Raw genomic sequence first — 22,705 nt, forward strand, 5'->3', positions numbered from 1 at the left:
GTTTAAAGCCAATAGATTGAGTCAGTAGTGACAGGTGAAAAAAAGAAGCTGAAATGTTACAACACAGAATTCAGATAAGACATTGAAATCAACTTCCCAGCCTTGTTAATACTGATGCCAATGCATACTGGTAATAACAAGAGCAATCACTATTTAAATGATAATCACTCTGTGCCAGGCACCAGTCAGACCTACAGCTACTGCTAAGTCACTTCAGTCGTGTCCGACTCTGTGCGACTCCATGGACGGCAGCCCACCAGGCTCCCCCGTCCCTGGGACTCTCCAGACAAGAACACTGGAGTGGGAACAAGTGAGAACTAAGTGAGGTAAATATGTAAGATGCCAACTTTGAACAGGCCCGGCTCACAGAAAGTTTTTGCTCCTCCATGGATCAATGAACAGGGAGTGATGGTGTGTCTTTCCCAGGAGAGTCATATGGGCATGACAGCTCTGGTCAGGGAAAGGATAGTTTGGGAGTGGTCCTTCTTAGGGGTCTGAGGTGTCTCAATGGTCCCACAGTCCCCAGGAGCTGAAAGAATCGCAGTCTTGGGCTTACTGAGAGACTCTGGGGTCTTTCTGCCTGGCACCTTCTTCTGGAATTGCCAACAGTATTTCAGAGGAAACGTGATTTCTGCCTCTCCTGCAGAAGTAGAACTCACACCTGCATGGGACCAGGCTGTCCCAAGCAGGTTTAGCCGGTGTGGTTGTCGTTGGAATCTTCAACCACTAGAGGGCACTGCTGGCTCTCTTTTCCGTCACCGGTCCCTATAGTAGCCCGGCCCAGCATCCCGGAAGACTACTGCCCCTCTGACTGTCTTGGTCTTCCTTGTAAGTTGCAGAACAAGGGCTTTTTCGACCTGGGCTGCAATTCTGCACATCGCTGATTGTCAGGTGACAAGGGAGGGAGAGGCAGTGGCCTGGGCAGGAGGCGGTGTGGACTGAAGCCAAACAGGCTGGTAAGGGCGGGTCTCTGTTAGGGATCTTCAGGGTTAGGGTGGGGGTCTCCAAGAGGCAAGCTATACTGTGACACTTCCAGATCCCCCAAGCCTCCTGGCTCTCTTTACCCTCGGAGATCCGCACCCTACCAGCTTTCATTGTTCTTTTGCTGTCATCTTGATTTTTTTCAAGACTCTTAATATTTTAAAATTTATTATTATGGCTTCAGTTCAGTTCAGTCGCTCAGTCATGTCTGACTCTTTGCAACCCCATGAATCGCAGCATGCCAGGCCTCCCTGTCCATCACCAACTCCCGGAGTTCACTCAGACTCACATCCATCGAGTCCGTGATGCCATCCAGCCATCTCATCCTCTGTCGTCCCTTTCTCCTCCTGCCCCTAATCCCTCCCAGCATCAAGGTCTTTTCAAATGAGTCAACTCATCACATGAGGTGGCCAAAGTACTGGAGTTTCAGCTTTAGCATCATTCCTTCCAAAGAAATCCCAGGGCTGATCTCCTTCAGAATGGACTGGTTGGATCTCCTTGCAGTCCAAGGGACTCTCAAGAGTCTTCTCCAACACCACAGTTCAAAAGCATCAATTCTTCGGCGCTCAGCTTTCTTCACAGTCCAACTCTCACATCCATACATGACCACAGGAAAGACCACAGGCTTGACTAGATGGACCTTAGTCGGCAAAGTAATGTCTCTGCTTTTGAATATGCTGTCTAGGTTGGTCATAACTTTTCTTCCAAGGCTTAGTGAAATATTAATAATACAAAATAAATAAAAATTTCTGGCTATTTCCATTTGTAGATAATGGCCACTAATTAGAGTGATGATGGATATAAACCATTTTAAGGCAATAAAACAGTTTAACATAGAATTTTTGGCATGAAAATGGAGAGGGGATGAGGAGAGGACACTAACATTTTTTAACCACCACTGTGCCCAGACCTTTTAAATACCATCTCATGCATGTGTGTGCTCAGTTGCTTCAGTTGTGTCCGACTCTTTGTGACCTTATGAACTGTGGCCCACCAGGCTCCTCTGTCCATGGGATTCTCCAGGCAAGAATGCTGGAGTGGGTTGCCATGCCCTCCTCCAGGGGATCTTCCCAACCCAGGGATCAGACCCATGTCTTATGTCTCCTGCATTGGCAGGTGGGTTCTTTATCACTAGTGCCACCTGAGAAACTCTTAAGTACCATCTCAGTCTTTCTCAAACATGCTGCTCTTCCTATATAAAACTTCATCTAACATGTTTCTTTAAATTGCCCCTAGTCTAACTTGGCACCAACTTTAGCTTTGTCCTAAGTCACAAGGTCTGTGAAATCATGAATTTCCTACACTAATCCACAATAATTTAAACACATGGAAATAAAAATGTTCCTATGTCTACCACCTAAAATCACCTCCCTGGTCACACTTTGGCAAACTGAATTATTTCCTTAATTCTTCTGGCCATGCTGAGTTAGAAAAAATGAGCTTCCTTGAAGCAGAGGAGTAAATAGAGCCTAAGAGCAAGCCTCCCAAGGTTACAGAGCTAATAAGTGATTAAGCAGGGCTTTAAGTAAGTTTTTAATTTTTTTCACTTATTTATTTATTTTGGCTGTGCTGTGCAGCTTGTGAGATTTTAGTTACCCAACCAGGGCTTGAAGCTATGCCCTTAGCAGTGAAAGCTTGGAGTCTCAACTGCTGGACCGTGAGGAAATTCCTTGGAGGGTGGGGATGGCGCACATCCTCACACCTGGGGACCACTAGGCCTAGGGCATGGGGTGCCTCTGATCTGCTGATGGTCATAGGCCAACCTCTCACCCACTAGGGAAGCTACCAGCTTACCCGGGCCAGGCTGACTCCAGCAGGCACCTTGTAGGGCACGTACTTCCTGTAGATATGGCCCACCCTGGAGCAGGGAATGTCCTCCATGCGACCTCCACACATCCACACCTGCGGGATGAGAAGTGAGAGATTATATTTCTGCCCCCAGTTCACAGCCTCCTCAAAGGCCAGCGTTCCTTCGTGCATCCCTAGAAAGCATCAGCTTGGATTGTGTCCTAAAGCCCCTATTCACAGAACCAGGGATGTAGGAAAACACAGTGATGACAAGAGCAAAAACAGCTCAGGGCAACGAGTGCTGACTCCAGGCCAAACACTCTGCAGTGAGCTTCACACGCACAGCTTCACGGAAGTCTCATCAGAAAACCCATAACGTTAGGTAGTAACGGAGCTCCATTTTACCAATTAAGAAACTGAGTCTCAGAGAAGCTAAGAAACCTCTCTGAGGTCACAGGGTTAGCATGTGGTTCAGTTCAGTTCAGTTGCTCAGTCGTGTCTGACTCTTTGTGACCCCATGAATCGCAGCATGCCAGGCCTCCCTGTCCATCACCAACTCCCGGAGTTCACTCAGACTCACGTATGTGGTAGAGCCAGAAATTTAAACCCAGTTTGAGCTGACTCTGAAGAAAGCTGGGAGCTGAAGAATTGATGCTTTTGAACTGTGGTGCTGGAGAAAACTCTTGAGAGTCCCTTGGACGGCAAGGAGATCAAACCAGTCCATCCTAAAGGAAATCCTGAGTACTCATTGGAAGGACTGATGCTGAAGCTGAAACTCCAATACTTTGGCCACCTGATGTGAAGAACTGACTCATTGGAAAAGACCCTGATGCTGGGAAAGACTGAAGACAGAAGGGGACGACAGAGGATGAGATGGTTGGATGGCATCACTGACTCAATGGACATGAGTTTAAGTAAACTCCAGGAGTTGGTGATGGACAGGGAGGCCTGGCATGCTGCAGTCCATGGGGTCGCAAGGAGGCGGACATGACTGAGTGACTGAACAGAACTGAACTGAGGTGACTCCAGAGTCTGAGCTCTGGATAAGTGTCAGAATTATAAGAGGGCACGGAGGGCTCTATGGGAAGGACTGTGATGATCACTTTGCACTTTGTGCTGGCAGGGACTAGGCTGAGTATTTGCTGACTTTGGCATTGGCTGCTGGAGTTCCCTTTTAGGCCTGTAAACCTCTTGCTGGGTCATCCTGAGCAGTCATCTTTCTCCCTGCCCTGACTCCCCTGCAGGCTGGCTTGCTAAGCTGTGCAGCTGGGCACTGCTGCCTGCAGTGTGGAGCTGGTGCTGCTCCTGAGTGTCCCTCCATAACCGGCATCACAGAGATCCCGAGTAGGAACTCTGGTCTGATGGCAAAATATGAAAATTCTTAACAAGTATAGTTAACCCTCTTAGAGGCCCAGCCTAAACAGACCCCCTTCTGGTGGTCCTGGGTTCAAATCCTGACTCAATCACTGTCCAGCTTTGTGACTTGGATGATGGCACCTAACTTCTCTGAGGCTCAGTTTCCTCATCCGTAAAGAATGAAATGAGGTAGGCTCAGGGGATGAGGTATTTTGGGTGAGGAGCTTACCACAAGACCTGGCACCTAGTCACAGCGGTGTGAGATACTGCAATGATGGGTTCATACATTCGGCTAATATTTGAGGAGTGCTTGCTGCATGTCAAACACTGTGCTGGGCACGCACAGCAGTGAGTAAGTTGGCTGAGGCCCCTGCTCTCACGGAGGCGGAGCGTGGTGGCCAGCCTCAGAGATGCCCCCCAGTGACTGCTGTGTCCCAGTATTTGCACCCTTAGGCAGTTCCCTCCCCAAAGAGCCAGATGAGGACTGTGTAACCAACAAGATGCTATAGAAATGATGGCCATGAAGGACACTGTGGCTTCCACCTTGCTCCCTGAGATCACTTGCTTTGGGGCAGCCAGCAGCCACATTGTGAGGACCCTCAAACAGCCTCGAGGAGAGGCATAGATTGTGAGGAGCTGAGGTCTCCTGCTAAGAGTCCTGACTTGCCCACCACGTGAATAAGCCGGCTTAGAAGTGGATCCTCCAGCCCCAGTCAAGCCTTCAGATGACTGCAGCCCTGGCTGACACAACTGCATGACAGACCCAGGCAGAACTATCTCACTTAGCCACTCCCAAATCCTTGACTCTCCACGACTTTGAGATAATAACTGTCTACTGCTGCTTTGAGATTATTTTTTCCTGTGGCAGTAGATACCTAATACAGGGGCTTTCAGACGGTGATGTGCACTCTACAGAAGCCAAAGCAAGGTAACTGGACAGACTCATCGGACAGACAGATGGGATATGCTGCATTACCCCCACCTGTCAGGGAAAGCCTCCCTGGGAAGGAAATAGTCATATCCCATGAGGGGATAGGCACATATGGGGCTGCAATTAGTGGAAATGCTGCTTGGAGAAATGCAATTATATTCTGATCTTGGGGGAGAAAAAAAAATCGAGCAAGTCAATAGAACAGAACATTGGTCTCGAGATAATGGGCTCCTGATGGTAGATTAATGTCAAGGCCAAGCCAAGAAGTTTATTTTCAAAGCAGGAGATATTGATCAGGCGCCAGCATCCAATAACAATAACTCTTCCTTTATACAGAGTGACTGATGTGGAAGCAATGCTTTTGTCTGGCGGATACTGCCCGGGTCGCTGGGCCGCCCCAGCCTTGTGGGAGGCGGAGCGGCACGGATCAGGTGGGGCACGCCTTCCCCTGTTCTATTTTGAATGTCTTCTGGGCAGTTGACTAGGCTGGCATCCAGCTCTCTCAACTCCATATTAAACTTGCATTAGCTAACAAGGCTGTGTCTCCAGCTTTGCCTGGCAAGGAGCCTTCCTTTATGCAGATGGATTTCCAGATTCTTCTCTGTGCTGTGACCTCAGGATTCTTTGGCCCTGACCACGCTGGCCATCAGCCTGAAGGTTCCTAAGGGTGACCTTGATCTACTGAGAGGTCTGAGGCAGCCAAAATGCCCTCAGATTCCCAGGATGTCTGGAGCCCAGGAGGAGTCCTGGTTTTGGACTATGGCTTCCCTGCCCTAGACCTGACTCACTGACAGCTGAGTCAGAATGCAAACTGCCTTCCGAGAGATGCATACCTGTTCAGTGAAAGCTGCTGCCAACTGCCGAGTTCCCTGGGAGCACCTGAGCGGTCTGAGCAGCTCTGGGTACATCCAACCCCTCAGGACTCCCTCTGGAGCTTCCCTGGTGGTCCAGTGGTTAAGAATCCGCCTTGCAATGCAAGGGACACTGGTCCGATCCCTGGTCCAGGAAGATCCCATGTGTGGCAGAACAGTGCAGACTGTGCACCACAGCTACTGAGCCAGGGCTCCAGAGCCCGAGAGCCCAAACTACTCAGCCCACGTGCTACGAACACTGAAGCGCACATGCCTTCAGCCTGTGCTCTGCAACAAGAGAAGCCACTTCCGTGGCGTGGCTTCAGCTTCTGCCACCAAGCCAGTCAGAAAAACAACGACATCTCTTTGAGCTTCACTTTCTCCATTTAGGAAATCGGGCCACAGGATATATGAAAACAAAACACGACGATGTTGGGTGAAAGGGCAAATACTGCATCATTTCAAGGCGACTGTATTTCTCATCCTTTTGCAAAGAGAAATGAGTAGCCCCGGCTTGCCATAATTAGAGCAAGGCCACACGCAGCAATGAAGACCCACCACAGCCAAAAATTAAAATAAATAAATCCTAAAAAAACCAAACAAACCACACTCTGGCCACTCAGAACACACCATACGCAGCAGGCACCACCCCCTGTGGTTATCTGGCAGGATCCCGAGACTGCAGGGGACTTTCCATCTAGGGACATGTTAAAAGCTAGAGGCATCGACTTATATCCTGACTTGCTCTGAGCAGGGGAGATGGACTCCAGGTTCAGCTCCTGGCCCAGGGCACCTACCTGTGTACCTCCAGGCCCCCCATCTCCCTCCCTTTACAGCAGAGGACAGCAGCCACCCAAGGCCCACAACAACCGCAGCAAGGGGGTGGTATGAGCAGGCACTCTTTTCTAATGCCAGCGCCACCAGTGCAGCCACGTGACCTGGGAGATGAGAGTCACTGCTACCTTGCAAGGCTGCCGAGACGGCCTGAGACAAGCCGTGAAGAGCACTCAGCTTGATGCCTGGCCACAGCAAACCTGATGAGTGTTACTCACTTCTCTTGGCGAAAGGATGAGAAATACCACTGCCTTGAAATGATACACCCAACACCATTTTTTTTTTTTTTTTAATATCCTATGGCCCAATTTCCCAGATGGAGAAAGTGAAGCTCAAAGAGATGATGTTGTTTTTCTGACTGACTTGGTGGCAGAACCTGAAACTGACCAGGAGAATGACAAGGCCAGGCGGGTGGGGCATAGTCACCGGGCCTGGCTGCCCGAGGGGTTCTTCTCTCCCCTAGGTAACACAGCGGCAGGAGAAGAGCTCTGCTGGGGGCAGAGGGGAGAGGCTCTGCAGATCACCCGCATTTGGCCAGGACCCTGTCATACTTGGATGGGGACAAAGATGGGCCGCTGAGATGACATCTTGGAGCCCGTCTCTGCATCAGCCTTCTTGTCTCCCTCCCTCTCTGTGCCCTCCCTAGCCTCTGCTCCTGTGCCTGTGCAGGGAGCCCAGTTCCACCGTAAGGAATATCGGAACACATTCTGCCAGCTTGTTTCTTGGTGCCGTTTCCTCTGCACCAGTCTTCTCCCTGGAAGCACCATGCCACTAGACAAGTACAAATCTAATTGTAAAAGCTTGCTCTCCATTCATTTTCATTGCTGCTTTGATTTATTTTATTAGCAAACTTCTTTTGTGTGATGACAGGCTTCATTACAGTGTCTATAAAAGACAATTACTCGCTCTTATCTCCTAAACTGAGGAGGAAAGAAATGAGTGGTGATGAGCATCAGGAAGACACAATGGTCCCTGGAGACCACGCGGCAGAGGGGCCGCCCTGCAGAGGGGCCGCCCTGCAGAGGGGATCTGCCAGCGAGCGGGGCTGGAAAGAGACCTCTCACTCAAGGGAATGGCTGCCTGGAAACCAATCGGGAATCGATGGGCATCCTACCTGCCCACGGAAGGGAGAAGCCATCAGCCAGGCATGGCTTTGCTGTTGGCAGCTCAGCTGAGGACCCCCAAACCCTATTCACTAGTGCTTGGGAGCTGCTGCATTAATATGCAATTAAAAGAATAATTGTCATCAATTATTCCGCATTATCTGTGAGCTTAGGAAGAACAAAGGGTAGCAGTGATGAGCTCGGTTCTGGCTCTTAAGCAAGTTTTGTGAATCTGAAAGCCTCAGTTTCCTCAACTGCAATATGGGGTGAATTACTGTGCTTCCCTCCTAGGGCTGCGACGAGCCTGGAATGAGATAATTCTGAGGCACACAGGACTCCGAGCAAACTCAATGCTGTCACCTGGGCACATGGCAGCTGGCTCTATTGGTGGGGCACGCCACATATATGCCATGCAACTTCCCTCAGGAAAGAAGGAATGACATTGGATCCATGTCTTCCAGAAGTTCATACTATTTTGGACATATTAGGTTGTTCTGAACAAGATACTGTTTTAGGAAGTCTTACCAGCAGGAAAGGATCTCACTCATGTTAGTTTTAGATGCTTATAATGGTTACCAGGTTCAGTTGGTAAAAGAGGAGGAAAAAAGCCCAACTTTAGTTTTTAAAAATCCATTTAAATTTATTTCTAGGTTAATATATTATTTTACTGGGGTGGGTAGCCTTTCCCTTCTCCAGGGGATCTTCCCAACCCAAGGATAGAACCCAGGTCTCCTGCATTGCAGGTGGATTCTTTACCAACTGAGCTATAAGGGAAGCCCAATATTATTTTCTATATCAAAAATATGCTTTTAAGCATATGTGGGTCTAAATTAATAAACTGAATATCTGATTGTTTCAGTGATATCCTGAGGTGTTTATAGTCAAGTTGGCCAAAAAATGGGGGGTGGCCGCCTTACATTAGAGCTTTTTTTTTTCTTAATAAATGAATTAAGTTGCAGGATCTGTTAGGTTTTGGCTCACATTTGATACAGAGCCATCTCACAACCACCCAGTGAGGGAGGTACTGCCGTGCTTCTCACACATGAGGAAAGCGAGGCTGGCGAGCTCCAGCACCTTCCCCAGGGCTCCGTAGCTCATAAACGGCAGAGCCCAGAGTGGAATCCAGGGTGGGGGCCCCCAGAACTAGGCAGGTTTGAGACTGCACCTTTGATCTTCCTCAGGCCTAGTCCTGACCCTGTCATGGTCTTCCACAAAGACCCCTCTTGGTACTCATATTGTTTGCAGGACAAAGCGGTCACCCTAGCCTTGCAATCAAGGCCTCTGCCCTGTTCCAGTCACCTCTGACCCTTCCACACACCCTGGATGCTGTGGGAGTCAGCTGCAGGGCACTCATGTTTCTCTGTTGGGCACGTGTGCTTTTCTTTCCATGAACAATGCAACCCAGTACAAACATTCATTCATTCACACAGAGGCTGGTCAGCCTTGCTCTAAAACCCTGCTGGAAGAGATGAAACAGAAACTGGCAGCCAAGGATGGGCCTAATGATATCGAGCCTTGAAAGTGGGGTGAAGGTGTTGGTACCTGTGAGCCACCCTGCCAACCAACATGGGATCTTTTCACACCCCAGCCTGAGCCTCCACTCTGTAAGACCTCACCGACTCATTACAGCCATGATTTTCAATCCTGAGTGAGCATCAGAATCACCGGGGGAGCTTGCTAAAACACAGATTGCTGGGCCCCACTCCTACAATGTCTGACTCAGCAAGTCTGCGTGGAGTCTGGGAATTTACATGTCTAACAAGTTCCTGGTGATGCTGGTGCTGCTGGGCTGGCGACCACACTTTGAGAACGAGCTTATGCTGGATTAGAGAGAGCCCTTCTCAGATGGTGGTAATGCCAGTTCACACTATGCCTTTAGACAGCACTATGAGTTTGGGGTTATTTGTGTCCTTTCAGTGAGGAAATAAAGGTTCAGCCCAAAGGGCAGGTGAGCTGTCCCAGGTCTCACTGGGAGTTCATTTCAGAGATGGCCCTGGAGCCAAGGTCTCTGGCCTCTGTCTCGCCAGCCTCAAAGCTTCCCCAACTCCTGTCTTCCTGCAACCACAGCCCATACATACTGATCACAATGCTGACATTAACAGCTATCACAATTGATTATTTATAATGCAACAGGAGCTGAGCTAGGCTTTTAACACATTTTGACTAATATTGTGCTCACACCCACCCTATGAAGTAAGGGTCATTCTATTGCCACTTTACAGATGAAGAAATCCAGAGAGGTTAAGTCACTTTCCCAAGGTCACACAGCCACTAGCTGATGGAGCTTGTACCAGAACATAGGTGGTGTGATTCCAAAGCCAATGTACTTTATCCCTGGGCTGTTCTGCCTCCTTTTTTAACATGAAGGTTTTGATCCAAACAGCTACCATTCACTGACTGCTTTCTTTTTGTTTGTCTCTAGGCCAAACAAATGTTTTATGCCATTTAGTTTTTATAACCTCTGAAGAAGTTATTATTGCCATTTTTAGTGATAAAAGACTGAAGCAGGAAGAGATGGTTGTGTGCTGGTTAAGGAGTGATGTACCACAGGCGACCCTCAAACCTCTGAGCCTTTTTCCTGGAGGCATGGTGGGAGGGGCAGGTGCCCACAGACAGAGACGTTCATGGAATCTCAAATGGCTGCTCAAAGTCAGGGGTAGAATGCCTCCCTGTTCCCGGCAGACAGCTCTTAGAAAGTCTGAGTACACATGGCCAGGAGGAAAACGCTGCACGCAGCAGAGCAAGTTCCCAGCCTCCTCAGAAAATCCCGTGAAGGAAGGGGCCAGCGCTGGGTTCCTGGCAGTCATGCTGCAACTGGTCTGAGTCAGTGGGGGCTGGACGGGGCGGTGGAAGGGCTGGGAGGGGTGATGGCAGGCTGGCACCTGTGTGGAGGCCCCAAACGCCCTCCCGGGTGGCAACTTAACCCCCTTGGAGTTGGTTCTGACTTCTGGGGCCCTGCTCTAGGCTGCCCCCTCCCTCCAGGTGGAGTGAGATAAGCGCTGGGCCGAGAGTTGGGACATTTGGAGTCTGGCCCTGGCTCTGCCGCCTTCCAGCACTTGGGCACCAGGTCAGCCCCCACCCCTCACCAGTTTCTGCTGTGTGTTTTGCTTTCTTTTCATACACTGTGTTTCACTTAATCCTCCTGATGATGCTGTGAGCTCTGTGGAAGCAAGGTCTGGGAGTTTTCTAAATCTGCACAAGGCAGTCTGGGACTGGCTTGGCCTTTGGTAACTATCAGTGTTGGACTAAGCAAACCCCACCCCTGAGGCCTCCTGCCTCTGTTCAGAGGTGTGGGTTTCCCTCTGGGAACAAGGCTTTCCTGGTCCCCCTCGTGTGGCTCTCTGTCTCTCTTTGCTCAGCTGATCCTGACCAAAGAGGCCCTCAGAAGGCCTCCATCTCACTCTCCCAGAGCAGGGGGCTGCTGCCTCTGCCTCCTGGAGTGGACCCTGTACTCAGGGGGCTCCATCCTTCCCTAGGGGCTCCTTACTGTGACTCCCTTCTCTGTAGGCCTCACTTGGGGGAAACTCCTCCCTAAACTGGCAAACGGCCCTAACAAAGCACTGGGAGGTATGTGTGGAGGGGTGGGCCGAGAGGGTTGAAAAAAATAACAGTTTTTCCTTATTGTTAAATCTTAATTTCTCTCCTGATTCTAGAAGTGATATGTGTGATGATAAACACATTCAATGCTGCAGAAACACATGGGTAGGAAGGGAGAGCCTCACTGTGGCCCTTCCACCCCAGATGCCCCAAGGGGATGGGAAACCTTGAGGCACGAGAGGTCAGATGACAGCAGGGCAGAGGCTCAGTCTGAAGTCAGAGGGCAAGGCTGAAAACCCTGCTCCAACCATGCGATGTTATGAGTGCTCAATAAACTTCAGCTGATGTAAGATACTCTTCTCAGTTTTTTTTTGTTGTTGTTTGCATTTGTCACATTAAAAAAAAAGATATATTTGTTTATGGCTGCACTGGGTCTTCGTTGCTGCGTGCACACTTTCTCTAGTTGTGGCAAGGAGGGGCTTCTCTTCATGATGGTATGTAGGCTTCTCATTGCAGTGGATTCTGTTATGAAGCCCAGGCTTTAGGGGTGAGGGCTTAAGCAGGGCTGAGTTGTCCCTCAGCATCTGGGATCTCCCTGGACAGGGAGTGAAGCCGTGTCTCCTGCATTGGCAGGCAGATTCTTTACCACTGAGCTACCAGGGCCCTGCATTAGTCACATTTTGAATATTAAACATGAGACTATATATTATATATATATAATCACAAATTTTCACATCTTTAAAGATTTAATTTTGGGTGCATCTAACTTTTTTTTATGAGCTGAAGTTAAACGGTTCTATGAAGACCTACAAAACCTTTTAGAACTAACACCCAAAAAAGATGTCCTTTTCATTAGAGGGGACTGGAACACAAAAGTAGGAAGTCAAGAAACACCTGGAGTAACAGGCAAATTTGGCCTTGGAGTACAGAATGAAGCAGGGCAAAGGCTAATAGAGTTTTGCTAAGAGAACGCACTGGTCATAGCAAACACCCTCTTCCAACAAAACAAGAGAAGACTGTACACATGGACATCACCAGACGGTCAACACTGAAATCAGATTGATTATATTCTTTGCAGCCAAAGATGGAGAAGATCTATACACTCAGCAAAAACAAGACCAGGAGCTGACTGTGGTTCAGATCATGAACTCCTTATTGCCAAATTCAGACTTAAATTGAAGAAAGTAGGGAAAACTGCTAGACCATTCAGGTATGACCTAAATCAAATCCCTTATGATTATACAGTGGAAGTGAGATATAGATTTAAGGGACTAGATCTGATAAACAGAGTGCCTGATTAACTATGGACAGAGGTTCGTGACACTGTATAGGAGACAGGGATCAAGATCATCCCCATGGAAAAGAAATGCAAAAAAGCAAAATGGCTGTCTGAGGAGGCCTTACAAATAGCTGTGAAAAGAAGAGAAGCGAAAAGCAAAGGAGAAAAGGAAAGATATAAGCATCTGAATGCAGAGTCCCAAAGAATAGCAAAGAGAGATAAGAAAGCCTTCCTCAGCGATCAATGCAAAGAAATAGAGGAAAACAACAGAATGGGAAAGACTAGAGATCTCTTCAAGAAAATTAGATATCAAGGGAACATTTCATGCAAAGATGAGCTCGATGAAGGACAGAAATGGTCTGGACCTAACAGAAGCAGAAGATATTAAGAGGTGGCAAGAATACACAGAAGAACTGTACAAAAAAGAGCTTCATGACCCAGATAATCACGATGGTGTGATCACTCACCTAGAGCCAGACATCCTGGAATGTGAAGTCAAGTGGGCCTTAGGAAGCATCACTACGAACAAAGCTAGTGGAGGTGATGGAATTCCAGTTGAGCTCTTTCAAGTCCTGAAAGATGATGCTGTGAAAGTACTGCACTCAATATGCCAGCAAATTTGGAAAACTCAGCAGTGGCCACAGGACTGGAAAAGGTCCATTTTCATTCTAATCCCAAAGAAAGGCAATGCCAAAGAATGCTCAAACTACTGCACAATTGCACTCATCTCACACGTGAGTAAAGTAATGCTCAAAATTCTCCAAGCCAGGCTTCAGCAATACGTGAACCGTGAACTTCCGGATGTTGAAGCTGGTTTTAGAAAAGGCAGAGGAAACAGAGATCAAATTGCCAACATCCGCTGGATCATCGAAAAAGCAAGAGAGTTCCAGAAAACCATCTATTTCTGCTTTATTGACTATGCCAAAGCCTTTGACTGTGTGGATCACAATAAACTGTGGAAAATTCTTCAAGAGATGGGAACACCAGACCACCTGATCTGCCTCTTGAGAAACCTATATGCAGGTCAGGAAGCAACAGTTAGAACTGGACATGGAACAACAGACTGGTTCCAAATAGGAAAAGGAGTACGTCAAGGCTGTATATTGTCACCCTGCTTATTTAACTTATATGCAGAGTACATCATGAGAAACGCTGGGCTGGAAGAAGCACAAGCTAGAATCAAGATTGCGGGAGAAATATCAGTAACCTCAGATATGCAGAGGGTACCACCCATATGGCAGAAAGTGAAGAGGAACTAAAAAGCCTCTTGATGAAAGTGAAAGAGGAGAGTGAAAAAGTTGGCTTAAAGCTCAACATTCAGAAAACGAAGATCATGGCATCTGGTCCCATCATTTCATGGGAAATAGATGGGGAAACAGTGGAAACAGTGTCAGACTTTTGTTTTTTTAGGGTCCAAAATCACTGCAGATGGTGACTGCAGCCATGAGATTAAAAGACCCTTACTCCTTTGAAGGAAAGCTATGACTAACCTAGATAGCATATTGAAAAGCAGAGATATTACCTTGCCAACAAAGGTCTGTGTAGTCAAGGCTGTGGTTTTTCCAGTGGTCATGTATGGATGTGAGAGTTGGACTGTGAGGAAAGCTGAGCGCCGAAGAATTGATGCTTTTGAATTGTGGTGTTGGAGAAGACTCTTGAAAGTCCCTTGGACTGCAAGGAGATCCAACCAGTCCATCCTAAAGGAGATCAGTCCTGGGTGTTCAATGGAAGGACTGATGCTGAAGCTGAAATTCCAATACTTTGGCCACCTCATGCCAAGAGCTGACTCATTTGAAAAGACCTTGATGGTGGGAGGGATTGGGGGCAGGAGGAGAAGGGGACGACAGAGGATGAGATGGCTGGCTGGTATCACTGACTCGATGGACATGAGTTTGAGTGAACTCCGGGAGTTGGTGATGGACAGGGAGGCCTGGCATGCTGTGATTCATGTGGTCGCAAAGAGTTGGACGTGACTGAACTGAACTTTTTTTATATAATATTTCACTGCTGGGATGTGCTCTAACTTACATATCCCTTAAGGACTCACACTAATGGTCATTTTCAGTCTTCCCATCTGGTAAGTAACACTTCAACAGATAGCTCCTGCCTTGATCTTTGCTCTGTCTCTCTCAGCTAAACTCCTGAGGGTGGAATTTTGGGTCAATGAATGTGCTTCCTTTGAAATGTAACAGATTTTGCCAAATTGCTAAAAAAAGATATGCCCACTTTCATTGCCCCAAAGCCAATGTCTTTCTCATACCAGCTCAGCCACGTGGTCCTGTGGACACTTCTCTTCTCCAGGAGTTCAGAGTTGAAGACATCCTAACCTTAGCCTCCTGAGGATGCTGTACAGTCCCCTTCTGGCTCATCCTACCACCACCACCTCTAATCCAAACCACACTCGTACTTGTGTAGGGCCAAGGGCTTTCTCTGCAGCATCTTATTTGAGCCTATCTTGGATAGGAAGGAAAACTCTATCAGTATCATGTGGGATGGGAGAGCCAGAGAGGTCAAGCGACTGGCCCTGTCTCCAGGTGGACGGGTGGCAGAGATGAGAAGCCAGTGCCCTGCTTTCTCACTGAGTACCTTTCTCATCACACCACCAGTACCCAAAGATGGAGATGTCCGCCTGCGGAGGGCAGGATGAAGAAAGTATATCAGATAGGAATTGATGCCACTAACAGGTATTTAAAACACCTATGATGGGCCAGGAACTAGGGTACAGAGATGAACAAGACTCCCTTCTTACCTCCAGGGAGCTCAGAGTGTAGTTGGGGAGACACATCAATCTTTGGGTCATGTTAGTGGGAGGAATTCAGAGACATGCTGGGAGCAACACCTGGGTGGCCCTTAATTATCACAGGGAGCTCAGGTAAGGCTAAAAGGAGGCATAAGATAGACTGAGCCCAGAAGGATGAGTGTGGGTTGGCCAGACTAAGGAAGGGCGTTTCAGGAAGAACGAACAGTGCATGCCCCTAAAGATGGCAAAGCATGAGAGCCTGGGGCTTGTGAGCATCCCATATGGCTGGGTAATGTGGACCTCTGTGGTTTGCCCTGTCCCACCTCTATTCTGCACGCAGTGCCTAGACTTTTCTTTGGGGAACCAGCTCATCCCACCTTCCTAATTCTGGGATGGGCATGTGACCAATTAGATTGAGACAGCAGCTGACCAATCAGAATACTGCTCAGCGATGAGCAAGGAACCAGAAGGTCAATGAGACCTGACTTGGGGACTTACTATAGGAATGATGGGAAACAAACTCTTCCCACTGGGCTGCTGGGTATGTCCACGAGAGAAAGCTTGCCTGAGAGGGAAGCCAGCTCAGATAAAAGCAGAGCTGAGGAACTAAGGGAGATGGAGCCTATATGAGATGGGTTAGTCCCTGGATCCAGCTGGACCTGGAGGATCTACCCTGGAATTTCAGTTGTGTGGGCCAATCAATTCTGACCTGTTTTTGCTTAAGCCAGATTGACCAGGATATTGGTTATCTGTTACTAAGAGTCCAGACTAATGCACTGGGGAGGAGGGTGGAAAGAAAGCAAGGAATGGTCACCTGCTCGTGGAGGGGGCTGCAGGCCAGGCTACAGGGTTAAAGAATTATCTGACCATCAGAACTGGGAAGAGTATAACTGCCAGGCAGAAGAACTCTCATAATGTGACTGTGCCTTTTAGAAACAAAAAGTGTTGACTAAGAGAGAAAAGAAGAAGGAAAGAGTCAATGACTCTTCCAGAAATTTCAGAGCCTTCAGAACATCTTTTCTAGGGTTTTCCCATCAGGATAGATGGCCTGGTCTGAAATTGGAGCCAAATTATTAATCCATCAGCCCTGATAGCATGTATCAATTTATCTTAATTTCTGAAAATACATTCATGCCTTTCAGACCAGTCTCTCTTCTCTGTCACCAAGAAGAAAAGAGGGCCAGCAGAGATTAATCAGAGGCCATTTGGCCCTTCGTAAATGCCCTGCTCTGGCTGAAACTGAACAGCTGGCACTTCAGGCAGACCACGGGGCCCCCATGTGCCCTCAGTGCTGTGGGCAAGCCTGCCCGGGAGGCAGTGTGCTGGCAGAGGGGCTGCTGCCAGCTCCACAGCCCGAGAGAGAAAGCCGAGAGAGAAGGGTCCCTCCCAGACCTGGGGGACTCCTCATCACACAGTCTCATTTCCTCTCCGGAGTGGATCAACTGGAAACAGGAGCCAGCCTCCCCCCACTCCCGGATGAGAGACTTCATCACCCATTACTGAGTCTCTTGTAAATAAACCGTGGGGGGGAATGCCACTTGTTCTGCCATAATTCCCTGATGAACATCATCAGATGGGTCTTTGAAAGGCACAGAATGAGATCACTTTGGGTTCAGAAATTCCTTTGTGCTCCTTTCTCTACCATCACCACTCTCCACAGACTTTCCGAAGGGGGTCAGGCAATCCTTTTGGTTCTTGGGATACAACAAACAAAGATTATTACACTGTTGAAGTTCATATTCTGAGAACTCAGAACTCTGATGTGTCCATTTGTGGGAACAAACTTCATAAGTTAGATTTAACTGGTAAACTGAGGAACTGTGAAGTTAAAACTCTTCTGATGCCTTATGTGTGATTCTACTGTACCTGTAAGGATGTGGCATTTGGAAAACCAAATTGCATCGGCTAGAGACGCTTCAGTCGTGTCCGACTCTGTGCGACCCCATAGACAGCAGCCCATAGGGGAGCCTGGTGGGCTGCTGCCTATGGGGTCGCACAGAGTCGGACACGACTGAAGCGACTTAGCAGCAGTAGCAGCAGCAGCAGCAGAGATACTATAAATGACATACGTGCTGTCACCCACCAAACCTGCACCCATGGCAGACATCACTAATCAATCACCACTTCTTTTCTGAATGTAGCCTCACAATATATATTCACACAGTAAGGGGCAGCCTCTACTGATGGATCAGAGTTGGTTGAGAGAGCAAAACTATTTTTGACTTAGAGTGTTTACTAATTCAATTCACTGAGAGGCTGTAGAGTTGCCTAGTAAATTAACCCCAAGAGGGGGTTAACTGCCCCCAGGAGGACGCAGTAAGAGATTGCAGAGAAACCTCCCAGGCTAATTTTCCTCTCAAGTGCTCTCACATCCCTGCAGAAGCCTGTACAACACAGCAAGTCAGAGCGCAGACCCTGCAGTCAGGCAGGCCTGGGTTCATGTCCTGGTTCTGTTAGTTCTAACTGTGTGGGACCTTGGTCTGTACTCCCCTTGCCTCCCTGTGAAATGGGTATAGTAATGATACCATCCTCCTAGGGCTGTTGTAAGGATTAAATAAGAAAACACGTGTGAAGGGCTCTGCACAGGGTCCTGCCAGCTTTGATCCAGGCTGCACCTGAGTTGCTGCACACCAGAGTGGATGGATGCTTTTGGACAGCTGGCATCACTCTGACTGGCTGGTGCCATCATGATTGCTAAATATTTTTAATGTTACCCCTGGGTTTTAATATTAGTTTTATTTAAAGGGCTGGTTCCCTTATGGGAAATAACTTCAGAAATCTGAAGGTAAAATGGAAAAAGACTGTTTTTCAAACCAAAATAATGTTTCAGGAGAATTCTAGGTTATTTTATTGCTCAGTTCAGTTCAGTCGCTCAGTTGTGTCTGACTCTTTGCAGCGCCATGGACTGCAGCACGCCAGGCTTTCCTGTCCATCACCAACTCCCGCAGCTTACTCAAACTCATGTCCATTGAGTCAGTGATGCTATCCAACCATCTCATCCTCCCTCATCCCCTTCTCTTCCTGCCTTCAATCTTTCCCAGCGTCAGAGTCTTTTCCAATGAGTCAGTTCTTCGCATCAGGTGGCCGAAGAATTAACGTCCCCCAGTTCTGAACCGAGTGGAGTGACAATGACGATAATGAAGATACTTGTTCATTATTTATTATTTCATTATTTTAGGATATTTACTGAGAAGCACCTAACAAGAACGGTCTTATTTAATCCTCTCAACAACCCTGTGAAGAATAGAGGGTCACTATACCCATTTTATGGAAGTAGAAACTGAGGTTCAGATGGATAAGGTCTCTTTGTCCAAGATCACACAGTTGGTACAAAGCAGCAGAGCTACAATCTGACCCAGGCAATCTAACCCCAGCACCAAAGCCTTAATTGTTGTGTGTGTGACAAGGGTCCTTTGCCTAGGAAGTGGATGCTAGACTCGGTGGACATCAGGGTTGTGCATTCATAGGACTCAGCCCAGTAATGCTGCTGACCATTCCTCACGGGCTGGGGGTATATGTTACCAAGGGTTCCAGGGGTGTTAGAACCAGGCCCTAGCCGACCACAGGGGCACAAGACAAGATAGTCTTCCCTACAGATGGACAAAGCCTTCATTCTTCACTTGCGATCAATACAGAAATCCAACAAAAAGGGGCAGAAGTTGGCCTCAGACGTTTAGGTAGTTAACTAGTAACCACTGTCTCCTTTACTACCAATATCAGAGATTCTACAGCCCATGGATTGGTCTAATAGGTTATAGAAAATATTTATTCTCCAACTCTTTAATAATTTCTGCTGCTGCTGCTGCTAAGTCGCTTCAGTCATGTCCGACTCTGTGCGACCCCACAGACAGCAGCCCACCAGGCTCTCCCGTCCCCGGGATTCTCCAGGCAAGAACACTGGAGCGGGTTGCCATTTCCTTCTCCAATGCATGAAAGTGAAAAGTGAAGTCCCTTAATAATTTCTACCAGTTATTAATTGGTGGCTGTGTCCCCAGGTTGGGTGCTAACCATTTTCTAGATATTATCTCATTTAATCTTCAAAAAAGTTCTGTAAGGTAGGTAGTGTTATTATCCTCTTAGATGAGGAAAGGAAGCTCAGAGAGGTAACTAACTTGCCCAAAGTCACACTGCTACTGAGTAGTGATGTTGGCATTGGAGCCGAGGCTTTTCTGACGCCACAGCTCGAGCTCTTAGCCCCTGGTTTCTGTATAGCAAACTCCAGCAGGGACAGGCACAGAGGGAAAACTTGAGACAGGCGGCCAGAAACCGCTAAGGACAAGTTGGCCTCTGTGAGGCTGGGGGATCGTCCTCAGAGCAGAGCTTCCCACCAGCCTATGTGTCCTGCTCGACTGTCTGGCGCTCTCTTCCCCTCTGCTGGTGTGCTGGCCATCTCAATGGGAGACACACCATCTCTTCCGTGAAGTGAGGCCTGTCCTATTCCAACACTAAGAAGAGATGATGCAAACATTGAGCAGATGGGCTGCAGAACCTGAGGCCTCCACAGTCTCCCCAGGCTCAGACACTGCTAGGCAGGCAACCTGCCAGGACTGGGGTTTTTTCCAGGGGCTGGCTTACCTTGAAGGAGATCTCGTACTGCTCCCCTCCCCAGATCTCCAAGCCTGGGTCATACCCGCCCAGCTCCCAGAACCACTTCCGATCCACGGCGAACAGTCCACCGGCCATCACGGGAGACCTGCGGGAAGAAGAAGGTGGTGTGAAAATGGACGTCCTGGCAGTGTGTATCCTGCTCTTGGATGCTGCTGTTTCCCCAGGGATGCCATTTCTCACTGCTCCATCAACAAAGCCCTCGCGTCCAGCAGGGAATCCAAAGCCCTTCTGAGTGCAGCCCCTGGCTTTATTCCTTCTTCATAAACGCTATGTTTTAACCAGTGGACCCCAGACTCCTTCACATGGTTAACCCCTAAGAATACTTGTGGAATGGAATCATAGTGTTTTCCCTCTGTGGGCCTTGTAGCTCCATCACGTTTCTATATATCTCCATGTCTCTCCAGTTCTATCTCCAGTTCTCCCACTGGTTAAATGGTCTGGATTAGGTCTTTCTAAGCCTGTCTAGGCTATAGAATGCCTTAGAGACATGAAAACACAGCTTCCTGGGGCTGACCCCAGACCTACACAACAATCTCTGGGGGATGGAGCTTAGGTTCTGTGTTTCTGGATGAGATGATTTGATGATTCTTACTTTCCAAGCCCAGCATAGGCATGCTTTTCTGCTGAGAGTTTACAAAAGAAGCCACAGTCCTTGTTCTTGCAATTAAACTGGGATAAGATTCCTCCACTCATTCATTCACTCATTAGTTTATTCACTGAGTGCCAGCTGAGGAGCAGATGCTGGAAGAATCTGGAGGTAAATCGAGGTCAGGCTGAATCTGCAGGGGATGTCAGTGTAGCAGGGTGGTCACCTCAGGATGGGAGGGTGCAGAAGCCAGGCTGGGTGTAACGAGGGCTTCTGGGAGGTGCAACCAGCACTACAGGAAAGGAGGGCGCCTCTGCCTACATATTTTGGGGGTGAGGAGAGAGGCTGGGGCAAGAGTCGAGGAAGAGTGCTCAGAGGGGTGGCATTTGAAGTGGGTATGGACAAAGTGGAGCTGGGGGAGAGAAGGGAGGAAAAACCATGAATCCAGGAACTGAGATGATCAATCATGGGGTGTGGCCTCCCCCAGTTCCCCTGGGAGGGGCCACCAGCATTTACTGCATGAAAACCTCTCTGAGTGGTTGTGCTCATGTCTGGCTCCAAATTCAAACCCTCAAAAAAAAAAAAAGGAAACTGGGTTTCCCAGGTGGAACAGTGGTAAAGAATCTGCCCGCCAATGTAGGAGACATGGGTTCAATCCCTGGGTCAAGAAGATCCTCTGGAGAAGGAAATGGCAACCACTCCAGTATTCTTGCCTGGGAAATCCCATGGATGGAGGAGCCTGGCAGGCTACAGTCCATGGGCTCACAAAGAGTCAGACATGACTGAGCGACCTGGCACGCATGCACATAAAGAAAAACCATTGCAAAAGCAGCCTCCACAACCCTCCTGGCCTTGGGAACTGCACGCTCAGGGAAGTGGACTGATTAGGAAAGCACTGAAGTGCCCCACCCGCCTCGCCAGGCCTCCTGAAGCGGACGGGCCTGGACAGCACAGGAGGGGACCCTCAGGAGGGATTTCCCAGATCCTTCTAGGGCTCGGATCTGCCCACTGCTGCACTGAACTAATTTATTACTAAGATGAATTTATTCCTCACGTTGACCTCATGAGGCCCTGTTATCATTACCCCATTTGATGCACGCAGAAACCAGAGTACTGACAGGTGGCGTGCTCAAGGCTCCACAGCCACCAAGCAGCACCTCTGGGATCTGAGCTTCCAATCTGTGCTGCAGCCACGCCCCATGTGGCTACAATACACTGCTTCCTCTTGGGAAGGAATAATCCAGAAGCAGGTGATGAGTGAATAGGACTTGGGATCAGAAACAAGGAAACCCTCACTCCAACTTCAGCTCACCCTAACTTGCGGTGGGACCTGGGACAGAGAGTGTAACCCCACAACCCTGTGCTGCCCAGTATGGGGGCCACACATGGCTACTGACACTCGAAGTGTGGCCGGTCTGAACTGGGAGGTGCTGGCAGTGTGAGATACACTGGAGTTCCCAGACTCAATATGAAGAAAAAGAACAGAAAAGATCTCATTAATAATTTCAAAGTGTTGGTCACAAGTTAAAATGAGAACATTTTAAACATACTGGGCTAAATAAAATGGACTAGTAAAATGAATTTTATCCGCTTCTCCTTACCTTTTTTAAATATGGCTTTGAGGACACTGAGAAGCACATACGTGAGTTGCACTTTATCTCTCCAGGGCAGCACTGACTTAACCTCTCTGAGCCCGTTTCCCCATCTACACAAGAACGTACAGCTACTCTCCCTAGCTTACACTGCTGCTATAGTTTTGAAAGTATTCAGTCCTGTAGGAAAGTAAGGTGTTATTAGTGTCAGCTTTCTTCTGTCTTATGAAGGTTGTGGGGTTTGGGTTTTTCTGGCTGGAGCCGTAATGCCTGGAGGGGCAGACAGTGGTTTTGACTCAGTGCTTCATGGAAAATCAAACCTAAGACTGCACAAAAATATCAGTTTGGGTGGATGCCAGCAGCAGGGGCCGTGGGAAACACAGGATATTAGCTGTGAGGCATTTTGGATGCTCAAGGGCTTCGCCTCCAGAGGGAGGCCTCTTCTCCAGCCTGGTCTGTTTCCTGCCGTATTCAACAGTAATAATTACAACAGTCCTGAGCGTCCAGTGGGTGCCACTC

At 48.4% G+C, this 22,705-nt stretch overlaps 1 protein-coding gene across 1 annotated transcript in view; it reads right to left on the bottom strand.

The window, feature by feature from the left end:
• Positions 1 to 22,705, bottom strand: part of GALNT10 (polypeptide N-acetylgalactosaminyltransferase 10) — a 230,941-nt gene that overhangs the window by 16,105 nt on the left and 192,131 nt on the right. Inside the window, exons 7-8 of the mRNA XM_040241469.1 lie at positions 19,976 to 20,093; positions 2,776 to 2,883 (exon numbers count right to left, since the gene is read on the bottom strand). Coding sequence (XP_040097403.1) covers positions 2,776 to 2,883; positions 19,976 to 20,093 — 226 coding nt within the window. The remainder of the gene's footprint in view (positions 1 to 2,775; positions 2,884 to 19,975; positions 20,094 to 22,705) is intronic.

The sequence above is a fragment of the Oryx dammah genome, unplaced genomic scaffold (genome assembly GCF_014754425.2).
Source record: "Oryx dammah isolate SB20612 unplaced genomic scaffold, SCBI_Odam_1.1 HiC_scaffold_5, whole genome shotgun sequence".
Taxonomy (NCBI): Eukaryota; Metazoa; Chordata; class Mammalia; order Artiodactyla; family Bovidae; genus Oryx; species Oryx dammah.